The sequence below is a fragment of the Onychostruthus taczanowskii genome, unplaced genomic scaffold, assembly GCF_017590055.1.
Source record: "Onychostruthus taczanowskii isolate IOZ18803 unplaced genomic scaffold, ASM1759005v1 scaffold122, whole genome shotgun sequence".
Lineage (NCBI taxonomy): Eukaryota > Metazoa > Chordata > Aves > Passeriformes > Passeridae > Onychostruthus > Onychostruthus taczanowskii.
Window position 1 is genome coordinate 1,131,159 of NW_024498374.1, and position 13,900 is coordinate 1,145,058.

At 40.1% G+C, this 13,900-nt stretch overlaps 1 protein-coding gene across 2 annotated transcripts in view; it reads right to left on the reverse strand.

Moving 5' to 3' along the window:
- SNX2 (sorting nexin 2) overlaps positions 1–8,503 on the reverse strand; it is a 29,135-nt gene extending 20,632 nt beyond the window's left edge. The window contains exons 1-2 of one of the 2 annotated variants that reach the window (XM_041395955.1): positions 8,370–8,503; positions 1,890–2,007 (exon numbers count right to left, since the gene is read on the reverse strand). In XM_041395955.1, the coding sequence (XP_041251889.1) occupies positions 1,890–2,007; positions 8,370–8,477 (226 nt within the window). In that variant the 5' untranslated portion in view covers positions 8,478–8,503. The remainder of the gene's footprint in view (positions 1–1,889; positions 2,008–8,369) is intronic. The other variant, XM_041395956.1, reaches the window with a different exon arrangement.
- Positions 8,504–13,900: the final 5,397 nt, after the last annotated feature.

Below are 13,900 nucleotides of genomic sequence, written 5' to 3' on the forward strand. Positions count from 1 at the left end.
CATTTTTTTCTCCTCTCCACTTAAGTGCTCCTGTAAGATGTGCCAAGTTAAGATTCTTTGGAATTTCAACATGTCAAAGAAAAACCCTGTCACAATAATTTTTAAATTAAATTCTGCTTTCCTAGAAAGCCAGACTTTTGCAATCATGCTGGAAGCAAGAAATTAGGTATCTCATCTTGCCTTTCTCACACTGTTTCCATATTGTCTAGCAAAACAGCCCTAAGAAAGAACAGTTACACTTGTGAGTGCACAGCACTGAAACACAAATTCAACACAGTTTTTCAGAATGTCATTTCAGAATGGCATGAAGTTCATTACTTGGGTTCAACAGCTTTACACAAACTTTTTGCTTACAACAGGAAACTGTGAAAAACATCATATTTTATCTCATGCTCCATAAATCACACTTATTTTTTCCTCTATTTGAGAGTGTTAGACTCACTCTGTACTATAAATTTAACTTCAAACAGTCTCAGCTGAGGTAGATGTGCAGTGTCAGATGCCTTCAGGTCAGTGCTGCAAGTGGTTAAGAGAACAGCAAAACCCAAACTCATTAAATTAATTCCTTGTGTTATTCTCACAGCATTCACTTCAGTTGAAACAATCTGGATGCAAATATTTGTTCCTTCTGTCTGACTCCCTGCAATATTTACTCCAGTCTCCCTTTTACTTTTCTTAATATTATCCAAAGGACAACTGACTTTCTTAAAATATCCACTCCAGATGGCTCTATGGTTATAAAAAGCTGGCTTTATATACTGAAGCTAAATAATCAAATTACTGACTAGTACTAGAAAGCTACATTGCTAAAGCACTTATGGTCTTTGTAAGTTATAAGGCAAAAAAAATGCAGAAAAAAAGCAACATTACCCCTCTATCCTTTATTCCTTTTTTCTCTTAAAACATTTACAGAGAGGTATTAAACTTGTTAATATATTCTAACAGTGTCATGAACAAAGACGTTCAAATACATGGAAATACAAATTATGGAAGTTGAGAACAAATGTAATGGGCATGTGTATATATGCATTTATACAAAATAACCCAGAATTAAAGGTTATAAAGTTTCTTTTGGAATGATTACATCAGGTAATCATTGGATGAGATGACTGCATTCAAAGCAGACTGTCAGCATATTAACTCAACTGAAGTAACAGGGAAAACCATAGTATTGAGATGTGCATCTTATGTACGTATTCCAAATATTCCAGCTCCTTTCTTGAATAGTTAATGTTCCTACAACTGTAATTGACAGCAACAATAACCCATGTTAGTTAGGATAGATGAAAACTGACACCGAAATAGCAACTGATTTGGGAACCTTTAGAAATGTTCTGTCAATTAACAGATCACTTATCAGAACTTTCACATCTCTTTCTAAAGCATGCAATACTGTCAACCATCAGAGACATAACCATGCACTAGTAAATTGATAGCACTGGTCTCATGTGTCAGTTTGTTATCTTTCCATTAAAACAAGAGTATTAACTATACCTGCAATACAATCTGAATTATCTCTCTCTTTAAAACTGGAAAAAAGACTGGGGCAGCTTATGCATGACTATTGAGTAGAAAACAAGAAAGTAACTTAAGTCATGCATTTCCACACAAACAGATTTGAACACTTTGTATCACAAAATTATAAAGACTATTCTTACTGTCACCAGAAAATGTTAGTGACTAGCTTAATGCTCCCACACTACACACTAACAGTACACACCACAGAGAAACTCATAAACAAACTCAACTAACAACACTTTTCACAAGAAAAAACCTGTGCAACACTGTCAAACTACTTATAAGGTTTAAATATTCCCTCTCAGAAAAGCACATTTCTTTCAGTCCAAGAAAGGGTTTGTGCAGGCATGCCAGAAGAAAATAGTCATTACCAGCAAAGAGGTCTTCTCTGTCACCATCCAGCATGATTTCTGCTGGCTTTGGACCATTGGAGTTTGTGCTGAGGTCTTCTGCAGGAAGACTTGCTGGCTCTGGAGATGAAGGACTTGACTGTGTTTAAAAAAAAAAAAAAAAGTGAAATGATTATAAGAGAACCAGTTGCCATGTGTCAGTATGTAAGAATTATTGCAACATTGTTTCATTGCAAAAAAAACAAAAGGAGATGTACAGAAAGGGAACTTTGTCAGCTATTTCCATTTCCTATTCCTAGCACAGCAACAATGAATAAAAGATATGAGCTAGTCAACAGCTCTTAATTTCTTTGTTTGAGAGAAAAAACAGTCAACAGTTTCTTCAGGTTTAATTAATATGAAACAAAAGCTGCTACAAAATAATCTAGAATAAGTTTTTTGTAATGCCAAATGTAACCTGATTATTAGGTTCCTCCTGGAAAGGCTTGGATTTAAATCTGGATTTGTACATAGCCAAAAATCAATAAAGAAATCTTCAAGTGCTCTGCGATTAAACAGAATGTATTAATGACATCCAAATAATTAAAGGCTGTTTGGAGATGTAAGAAATTTTGCTAGTTTACAGGGTTACTGCCACAGAGGATCACAGGATCACACTGTATTGTACATGGAAGCTAGGCTTGCCACAGATACAATTTTTTAACTCACTGAAGACTAGAACTTGCCCTGTTGAAGACACTAAGGAAAACTAAAGCAATATTGAAACTGGGCCACAAATGAGTATGTGTTATACCTAATAGCTGAAGGTTTTAAGCAATTTCACAACTCAAAAGTTGCGTATTTCAGAAGAAATGGTCTGTCTCTCCAGCCAGCGCTGTGTAGAAGTGCTAGTTCAAAACCAACCAAATGTATTCCAACTAGAACAGAAAAGCACGGAAATGCTTGATTTCTCAATGCTCGAGGTTCAAAAAGCTTAAAGTTTTATCAGCAATAGCAGTTCTTCACTGAAACATCACAGGTACTCATTCCAAACCAGTTTTGCTGCTATTCAGCTTTGAACAGCAATCCATTTACATTTTGATAGACTGGAGTTTTAGAACACAGTGGGAGTCTCACAGTGTCACAGATGCAGAATGCATGTAGGTTTGTGCTTGTCAAGTCATTACCATGAAAAACAGCCATAGGGAAGAAAAGCCTTCCTGAACCTTTATAGTACACCAGTAGAGAGCTTTCTGCTTTATCACTTTATCTTCTTGCTAATGAACAGTAGGAGAGAGGCCTTGGACAATGCTTATATCTTCAAGCTACTCCCTCAGTCTATCTTCTCAGTTTTACTGGAAATAGCTATTTCGGTTACTAATGGTTATTTTTGACTATACCTGGCTTCTAATCACAAAACTATTCTATCAGATACAAAATTCACTTTGAACACTTAAATCTGATCAACCCATGGAAAACAGCTGCATGCCTAAAGTTACAACTAACCAAAGGTCGATACAGGGGTATTCCCACTTTAAAGAAAGACACAGATTCCTATAAGAACAGCTATAAATACATGCCACCAACTCTCCTTCTGTTACTGAGCCAGGAAAGATCCTGTCCAATGGCACAGTTAAAGCCAGTATTTCTGTGCTGGGTATCAGGCTTCACAGCTGTAGTTAGTAGAGCAGTTACCAGCAGCTCTCTCCAAACTCCGTACGAGAATATTCGCAAACTTAAACAGACCATATGGGCACCTCAGAAATCTGAAGAGCAAAGCTGACCAGGCAGACATCCCATACCTTGTAAAACCATGCTCAGCAAAGCTATGATGCAGAAGGAGGACAGAGAGGATATCTGGAGTTAGAACACTTGTCTAAGTCACCATTACACTTCTCTCTTCTTGGAGATGGCTAAGCACAGGCTTGCCCATGGAAGAGGTGAATAAATGCAACTTTTATTCTACTCATCAAGTTCTCTTGATCTCTGTCCCCTGGTCTTCTCATTTTTACCCTTCCAATTCTTCTCTCCCATGCCAGGGGGAGTCATGAATGCCAGGGAGAAATATGGAGATGAGACTAACAAAAACCTCACGGTCCAGACAAATAGCATATCTGTTTAAAAACTTTAAACTTACTCAATGCCAAGGATTCACAAAATGTCACAAACACAACAATTTCATGAAATGTACACAGCTGTGAAATTTCTGAACAAGTCCTGAGCTGAAGGTTTGGTGACGCTTCCAATAACTAAGATACTCAATGGCCAGGACATCCAGGTATGCAGGACAGTCAGGATCCTGCCACGTTTTTCTTGAAAACAAGTTTCTGGTAAGATGCCCGTGGGCCCATTTCAATTTACAATGTCAATAGCAAGCTCTATTTTCTGGTTTTTTATTGTGCATTACATCTGGAGGCAACACCCAAGTATTTTACAGCTCTGACTTAGAAAGAAACGAACAAGATCTTGCATTTTCTGCTGGTTGAAATTTTAGCTCTAGACACTTGGACATCATCCTTTCTCTTAACAGTAGGGTACCCCCCAAACTAGTTCTGCTTGCATGAGCCCTTCCTAGCTTCCCTCAGTCAAAACAAAGAAGGCTGACAGAAGGCAGCCATCATAATATTCTAGTTGTTCAGGTTAACCTAGATCACTGTCTGAAACACGGTTACAGGAACTCACAAATCACAGCACGACCAGAGACAATACACTCAACGGCAGGACAGTGTCATTTGCAGCAGAAAGGAAGATGACACAAGCAGCCACACTGGAATGAATTTCCACGTATTTCCATTACAGCTTGGATTTAAAATCAAGCAATGAGACATACATTTCCAGTAGAATTATCCCAATTAATCTTGGCTATAGACTTAGCTTTCTGCAAAGGTATAGTGCTTTTCTCTCTGATATTCCAAAGGGAGCTTTACTGCTTCCTCAGTAATGGCCACTGTTAAACTGAATGGATATTATAAAAGCCAGCTGGACTTCTGTGGCTATCTAGTGTTTTGCCTCATGTACAAAAACCAAAGAGATACTGCAGATCTTTGACATAAAGTGATCAACTGGCAATTAGATTATTACACAACCTGCCTGAAATGACAGTCTGTGATAAATTACCACATCTACTGCTTACTGATTATTTTCAAGTTTCTCCATGTATTTTTCCATTAAAAAAAAAACAAACTACCAACAAACAGGAGTATGGGAATGTAAACGTATGTTTGAATGAGCAGATGGCAGCTTAGGTTCCTGTGTTCACATGGCACCTCCACAAATGAGAGACTGGCAATACAGACGTAAGTGGGAAGTTTTGGGAAAATGAAATAAGAAATGGTGCAACATATAAACAAGGAAGATGACAAAGACATAGACTGGTGCATGAAGGAGTAAGAAGGTAGAAATGGTGAAAAGAGAGTAACAGTGACTGTTTTTTCATAAAATCTAATGTATATCTTACACATGTCAGCAAATTTGACTTTCCTGCAGTTGTTTGTGGATCCTTCCAAGGGGAGCAGAGTACAAAGACAGCAAATTAGCAGTCTGGTGATTAAACTTGTAATAGGGAGTGATTCTTCTCATAATGCACAACTAACTTCCAGAACTTGTTGCTGTGCAAGACACTCTTTTAAAAAAAACAAAACTCAACAACAACCAAAAAAACAAAACAAAACAAAAAACACAAAAACAAATATTAAAAAACCACAGCATACACAAAAAAAAAAAAGACCAACAAAGCTAATCAAAAAACAAAACACCCAAACAAAACCAAAACAAAACCCCACTAAAATCCACACACTTGAAATTTTAGCAAGTAGATAAGTCTACATAGACCTCAGGAAGACACTGGGCTACAAAAACCTGATACCTACAAGAGCACTGCAGATGCCAACCAGCACATATATACAATAACCAGCAATATTATTCACATGGAACTCACCACTGATTATCACCATAAATGCAATTCTAGCTTAAACCATTTACATGATTCATCCTGGCTGTTCTCACTAATGAAAGCTACTCTGGCAGCTAAAAGGAAATCAGTCAGTAATCTTGAATGTAAGAGAGGCAGTTGTCCAGACTCACAATACAGTTGGCACAATGAAAACAAAATAATCATTCTCATTCTACCACTCATAGGCACAGTGGATATCTGACAGTAAAATGAGCAACCCATCAGCTCACACAAGTTGCTGCCCCACCTGGTTCCCAGTTCATTGGTGTCCTAAGACCACAGGAAGGAAGAATCCTCATTCTCTGCCATACAGGAAATTTTCAAGTCCTAAAATGTGTTTCCACTGCACCCTAGAAATCCCAGGTACTACAGCTCAGTGAGATCTTTCTAATGTTTTATTTTCTACAATTGAGAGAGTTCAATTCAAGACATTAACTTTTTTACAACATGCACAGAGAAAATATTCTCCATTTGAAGCCACTGAAGTACCTAAGCCTCTCTGTACTTAAATGGTACATATTTGCCATTTATATACCTACACTGAATGTATATTTTGTCAAAAGCAACTTAGCTTATGTTTTCCAAATGGAGACTTTGTTAATATGGAAGCTATTTGACAGATGTATTAGAAAATACACAGCTTTTCCACTGCACAATCAAATTACAGACAGGAAAGGCTCAGTACACATTTTGTGAACTCCAAAGAGAATGAAAGAAAAATGAAATGGGAAGGAACTGAAACTAATTATGCTAAAAGCAAATAGACCGCTCCAAGATAAAGCAGTTGGGAATCCTTTCAAAGTACCAAAGTCCTCATGTAAGTTGGGTTTGGACCTCAGTGTCCCTTGCCACACTCTCACTTCTGGAATCAGCAACCAAATACATGATTACCTACAAAAAGCATGACACCATTCTGTTACTATACAACTCCCACTGCCATTTACAATCAGTTCATCCACAAATATTTACCAGATTAAAGTAAGACTCAAGACAAAAGTTTAACTAGGCCTACATCATCAGAGAATCATTCCCCTCTGGACTATGGTACTCTATACACTGAATGCACCAATTTATGTTCAAGCTAGTAAGAAGTCCAAAGTCAATTTTCTTCCTTCCAAATTTGCAAAAAAATCACAAGATTAAGGCAGTGCCCTAAATGCTGATGTCAGAAAAAGCTTACTGACACAGCTTGAAAAAGCTTCTCTTTAAGCAACAAGGCTTCCCCTTTCCACTTACTCTATCCCAAACAGACTGTGTAGACAAACAAAGCAGCAGAGTGGAATTGTCAACAATTGATACAAAGCCCATTTCTTTGCCAACGTTTGCAGTTAGAAGAGTTTCAGTAACTTTTTTATCTCATGGTAACTGTGATTTGGACACTAAATCTATCTTATCTCCTGCAGCTTTAGTTCCAGACCACATCAATAAAAACATTGTTTGTGTTACACTGCAGTCTTTCTCCGTGCACTGAAAAAGACTCCAGTAATACACACTGTGTCGCACAGAGATGCACAGAAGACTACTCATGCAATTCTTGTCAACTGCAGATTCACATAATTTCTTGCTCCTTCAGTGCATTTTTTCCACAGATCTTTTTCTACCAATGCAAGAAAGAAAGAAAGAAAGAAAGAAAGAAAGAAAGGCAAAGCTTGAGGAAAGGCAAGTGACTTTAAAATACATTTTAAAGTGACTTTAAAATACATTTAAAACCTCTTTGTATACTGCAGGGTTTCATGTTAAGGACAGACAACAGCCAGAGCAAAACCAAAGAAACATGCACCAATCCTATTTCAGTAAAGGTCAGGGACAGAAAACTCTTCAGGAAAAGAGGAACAGAACAATTTTATTTTTAAATGGTTATCCATGCACAGGAAGAAAGAAGTTCTTGCAGAAGATACTGGCAAGACACGTAGGTGGAACGTGACCACAACAACGTGCCAAAAAGGCTCCCGCTATAACGAAAGAACACACAAGCATTTCTCATGTCTCCTCACGCTTCTTTCCCAGCAGGTCCCAGCAGCCGCCGCAGCCCAGCACTGCGTCGGCTCCCTTGGAAGAAACCTCAGACAAATAAGTTTCTACAAGATTTGCAAACTGAAATGGAGTGAAGCCTCGGAAAGAGGCCAAACAAAGAAAATGGGTCGTTATTAATCCACTCAGAGTCTAAGGCGGAAACACACCCACCCACACACAAATACCCCAGTGAAACTGGAAAGAGGTAAGATGAGAATATTTCCCAGGCAGCACAGGAAGAGGTTAAAAGAAGGGAAAACGGCGGTACTTGGATAAAAGTGTTTTGAGCTTTTCTTGGCAGCAGAAGGCCCCTGCTCTCCGTGAGGGAAGCACCGAGGAGTCGAAGCAGAGGAGGGCGGTGGGACCGCGACCGGGTGGAGACCAGGTCGGCAGGGGCAGCGGCGGGGCGGGGGCCCTGGCAGGAGTGAGGGGGGCCTGGGCAGGAGCGAAGTACCGGCGGCCCGACGGGGAGGGGAGGGGAGGGGAGGGGAGGGCCCAGCGGGCGCCGGGTCGGCCACGGGGCGCAGGGCCTGCAGCGGAGAGCGAGCTCTTCTCACCTCCAGGGTGGACACGGTGCTGGTGAAGAGGTCCTCGCCGTCCTCCAGCTCCTCGAGGTCGGCGGGCCGCATCTCTCCCAGCGGCGGCGGCTCCCGCTCCGCCGCCATCTTCCCCTCCGGCCCGGTCCCCGCTCTCACGTGACCACTCCACCGCCCCGCCGGCACGTGACCGCGGCGGCCGGGCCGGGGCGGGGACGAGACAGCGCCCGCAGGGCCTACTGCAGGCAGAACTGCAGCTCCTGCCATATCCACAGCCCCTGCTGCAGCCACAGCCAGTGCCTCAGCCTCAGCCCCTGCTGCGGGCAGAGCCAGTGCCACAGCCTCAGCCACAGCCCCTGCTGCAGCCACAGCCAGTACCTCAGCCTCAGCCCCTGCTGCAGGCAGAGCCACTGCTACAGCCCCTTCTGCAGGCACGGCCTCAGCCACAGCCCCTACTGCAGGCACAGCCACAGCCCTTGCCATATCCACAGCCCCTGCCGTATCCACAGCCACAGCTGCAGGCACAGCCGCTGCCGTATCCATAGCCACTGCCATAGCCAGAGGAACAGCCTCTGCTGCAGGCACAGCCCCCGCCACTGCCGTGTCAACAGCCGCAGCCCCTGCCATATCCACAGCCACAGCTCCTGCCACAGCCACTGCCATATCCACAGCCGCAGCCCCTGCTGCATCCACAGCCACTGCCGCAGCCACGGCCTCTGCTGCATGCACAGCCCCTGCCACATCCACAGCCCCCGCCGCATCCACAGCCCCTTCTCAAACCCCTGCCACAGCCCCTGCTACATCCACGGCCCCTTCCCCATCCTTAGCACCTTACCCTTCCCAAGAAGAGGTAAAAAGGCAGAATTCCCTAAGTTAGCTTGGTTGGTTTTGGTCATTCATTAAGGTATGTGAGAAGTTCAGCTTCTTTGATTCAAGGTGGCATTGTAATTATAGTCAGGCTAAAGATAACTGTGGCCACAGAAACCTATTATAGGGTTGGTTTATTTTTTTAGGTCAGAGGGATCAAGAAATTACCCGAAGATAACTATATACCTGGATTTTTAACTAATTGATATTCCAGGTTGAAAAACTGGATTAGTAAATCTGTATGGAAAAAGAACCAAAATTAGAGAAAAGCATTCAAGGAAATAAATTGGAAAACAATTAATGCTGCAGGAAAATTTAGAGGGACTGCAAAAAGCCAATCACATATGAGATTGTGATATGTGACTGGAAAAAGCAAAACCGTAGTTTAAACTCAAGCCTCATCCTTGTCAGTGTGGGTATTAATATGTAGGTCATTTGACAAATACATAAGAGCTGCCAGCTCTACCTCATGCTACTAAGTGAAAATCCAAGAGGAAGGTACTTATGGATCCTAATGGAAACTACAGCCACCCCTTCTTCTGCAGCCAATAAATCCACCTCTGTAATGCTGTATGAGATGGATATGAACAAAGCTGCAAAGCTGCAAAGCTGCAAAGCTACTGTAGAAGTAGAAATACCAAAGCTAAGTTTCCATGTGGAGCTTGTGTATATTCCATGTGTCTGCTTTAATTACCTGGTTATGTGATAAGATTTTACAGGAGCCTTCTTCCCAAGGAGCATTTACTACAGTCACAGTTTTTCCTTGTTTCCCAACATCTCCGTATTCATTTTATTATATGCAGTCTCAAGTCTACACTGAAGACAAAAGGATTTGTCTTCTCACATCTATTTCCCTGAGGTCTGTCACTGCCTGTTTCATAGGCACTGATGAACTTTATCTTCAAGGTATGATGCCCATTACACAGGAACTGAGCAGAGATGGAAAAATTTAAACCTAAACTCTTTACTGACCTTGATGCCCTAATTGAGATCACTAGGATTTGGTTGGTGGGGGTTTTTTTTTTGGCTTTTTTTTTTTTTTTTTGGTTTTGTTTTGTTTTGTTTTGTTTTTTTTGTTTTGTTTTGTTTTGCTAGAATACCTAACATTTCAACAGTTTTGTCAGTTTTGTCACCTAGGCAGGAAGCCCCAGTATCACAGTATTGTCCTCACCCTCACCCATTTTTAGGAATAGGCTTTTATTTCTTTCCTTCTCTATTGTGTCACTTTCTTCCCTTTATTGACCCTTGTCAGGTCCCAAACCTTCTTGATTAGCCTTGGGAGCCATTGAGAACCCTCCAAAAAAGGTAATTTCTGGTTTTGGCCCACCAGCCAACAGTTCCTCCAAACCAGTACACCTGCTGCATGAAACTGTCACTGCACCACTCCTGCTTCTGCCCCCAGCATCTGTGGGCTCTGCAAGCCTCTGTAGTCCAGCACGTAAGAGGACATACAGAGGTCAAAAATGTACTCTGCATAAACACTCTTGGGAGCTCTTACACAATAAAAGGCTTCATTTTTTCCCTGCAGAATCAGGTTTCACTCAGGAGTATAATCCCCTTGATTTTAAATGGCTTTTAAAATGAACAGTATACCAGTATTACAGCTCCATGTCATTTCCCTGGTTCAGCTCACAGAGGTGCTGAAGCCTTGAAATAGTTACAAGAGGTTATCTGGGTTTGGGCACTCTACCGTTTAATACCTTCTGCCCATCTATCAAAAACTATTAAGTTAGATGCAAAATAAAGATGGATATGCTCTAAAGCAATGTGAATCAAAGTTTAGAATCAAATACATCAGATTTTCAGTCTTACCTCACTGACTCTATTTTTGGATTGTACTAGTGCAATAGCCGCTGTAATATTGTGTTATTTTAGTAACTGAAATATCAATGAAATGGAAAGAAAAGCATGACTCATGATTTAGAAATAGTTGTTTTAGAAGAGAGAGTGATAGGGAATTATGCAAGTTCAAGGACAGCCTGTGTGGTTTGGATTTGGAGGCAGGCACAGGAGATCACTTAGTCTGTTTGCTGGAAAATGTTTGTAATCTTTTCTTCAACAGCTCCAGTGATGAAGAACCCACAGACAAACTGCCTTAATGCTCTGCTCTCTAGGATCAGAAAAGAAATTCCATCACTATCCTACCAGTCAAACCTCTTCAAACAGTTTGAGGTATGATTTTGCAGCAGCTTGATACTGGCCTTGTTTGGTTTGTAACCATATTAGGACAGATACTGGCCTCATTTTATATGTAGGAAGTGGTTATTCAGACTAGATAAAATCTCTCCCTCTTTAATTTTGTATTTTTACCAACATTACTCCAGTTTGTTTTGATAATTTTGAATTCTTTAACTAAGCTACAGCTGTTTGGTGTCACTCATAAATACAGTATGCATTCTTTGCTTTCTATTTCTGGTGAGAATATTAAATTGTATCAGGCCTATGATAGATCACTTCATTCATCTTTCATTCAGTTCATCCTTCCATAAAAATTGTAATCACTGAAAAATAGCTCTTGAATTTGTTTTCTACACTGGTTTTGTACCTACTCTATAATAGCTTAACATCTGTTGTTTCATTAGCTTTCTTACGAAACAGTCATAAAAAATAAATGTTCAAGAAATACCAAAGGAATGTTTCCTCACTAAGAGATTTTTCAAGAAAATGGCTAAATACAGTGGAGGAAAAACAACCACCAGAATGCTTAGAATTAGAGGAAATACATTTTTGAGATTTTATTTTCCCCTTATATAAAATATGTAAAAAGGAATATTGTGCTCTTGTATAGTGACTGCACTTGCACACAGCAGTAAAGACTTTCAGTGAGTCAGCCTTCCTAAGAAAAATTGCAAAGCACAAATATTTACCAAATCTGTCTATTTGGTTTCTTTGCCCACTTATCCTTTCAGACAAATAAACTTTGCTCTTCAGACCACGATGACTGTTCTTTTGTTCCATCTTTCCATCTGAGTATTTAATTGCATATCTTATTTTTAAAAACCCTTTTTCTGTCACCTTTTTTTTGCCAGTGAGTGGTCAGTGTTCTCATATACTACAGAAAAATACTTTTAATATATGTGAAAGAAACCAGTTCTTCTATCAGTTAGATATTTCATTTGCTTTTGGAGTAGTGGCATGTCCCTCTCTAACAAATAATGGACTGAGAATGTCTATTCCCTAGTTTGTCTGATGTTCCAGTACACTTAAATATAGAGCTCTACTGGCATTAGCTGGGTATGTTTACCCTGTTAAAATAGTGAGATTGTGTACAAGTAGGGGTTTTTTTAAGATTCATAAGCACTAACAGCAGGTGAGAACTAAGCACTGGTTAATGTGATATATGCTGGCCTGCTATTTAGATTTTCCTCCACTGTTTATGATTTACAAGAGAGAGTTTTGATTTTATTTTGCACTGCTAATCTTAGATAATCCAGGTCATTGCAACTTGATAAAATACACAGCAGCCTCTGAGATCCTGATTTGCTTTGGGCTTCAGACTCTTGCTGCTTGACAACTGTCTGTCACATTTCATGGGTTGTGTTCTGATACAGGAGTCATGCTGGAGACAAATACCAGCATGTTGTTAGCGCCTGTTGATATTTACCTGATGTCTCAGACCCGAGACATCTCTTGCCAAAGTAGAAAACATGTATAAGACTCAGAATGGATGGAGGTGGGACAATACTTGGAAGAAGCATCATATGCACTTGCCTGAAGTTAACACTTCTTCAATGATCTGCTTTTGTCCACAGAGAGCAAGCATAGTCTTAATCACATTAAAGGGAACTAAGGGTTCCTAAGTGCCAAGTGATTCTGGCATATTCTGCATTGAAAGAGACCCACAAGGATCATCAAGTGCAACTGCTTTGTAAATGGCCTGTGTGGGTATCGAACCCGCAGCTTAGGGTTATTAGCATCATGCTCTGACCAGCTGTTAATCTCATCTCCCTTACCTAGTTTTTTCAGTTACAGCCCAGTTAAATTTTTGTGCCATGTAATTTCAAACCTGTGGTACATGAATAAGTCAATTTCATACATTTCTATAACTATAAACTGTCTATAACTGTCTTGACCTGCTTTCAGAGAATGTAGCAAAATCTTGTAAAATTTGCAGCTCGTCTCATGTAAGGCATGATCATTTGCAGCATTTTATTAATCAGTTTCAACTCATTTTATCAGGGATAGATTGTTACAAGGTTTTTTATGTCAAATCACTGAAGTCAACGTACATTTTTTTACCATTTTCTGACTTGCTAGGACTTTCAGTTAGATATAAGAACATTAGAAGCCATCAATCTCTTCAAAGATTTATATGCAATCTTAGCTGTTGTCTAAATGATATTTGTATCAATTAATTCCAGTGGCTATTCTTTGACACCTTTTTTTTATAGCTATCTGTTCATATTTGTGTTGTGAGTTGTCTTAATTCTTTCATCCAAAACTGGATGACACAAGAAAAAGGGAACAGTGAGGAAAGGAGGTTGGACCTTCCATATAGTGTCAGAGACAAGTCAGTGCACAGTATCAGTTGGTGCTGTCCCACCACATGATGGTGGCACATCAAAACTTACCATTGGAAAATTCCTCCAGAAAGAGAAGAGGTTTCATGTAAGACAGGCCTTGATCTAAGCAATTTTTCTTGATCTTTGGAATTTTTCTGTAATAGATTCCATGTTTCTTAAACT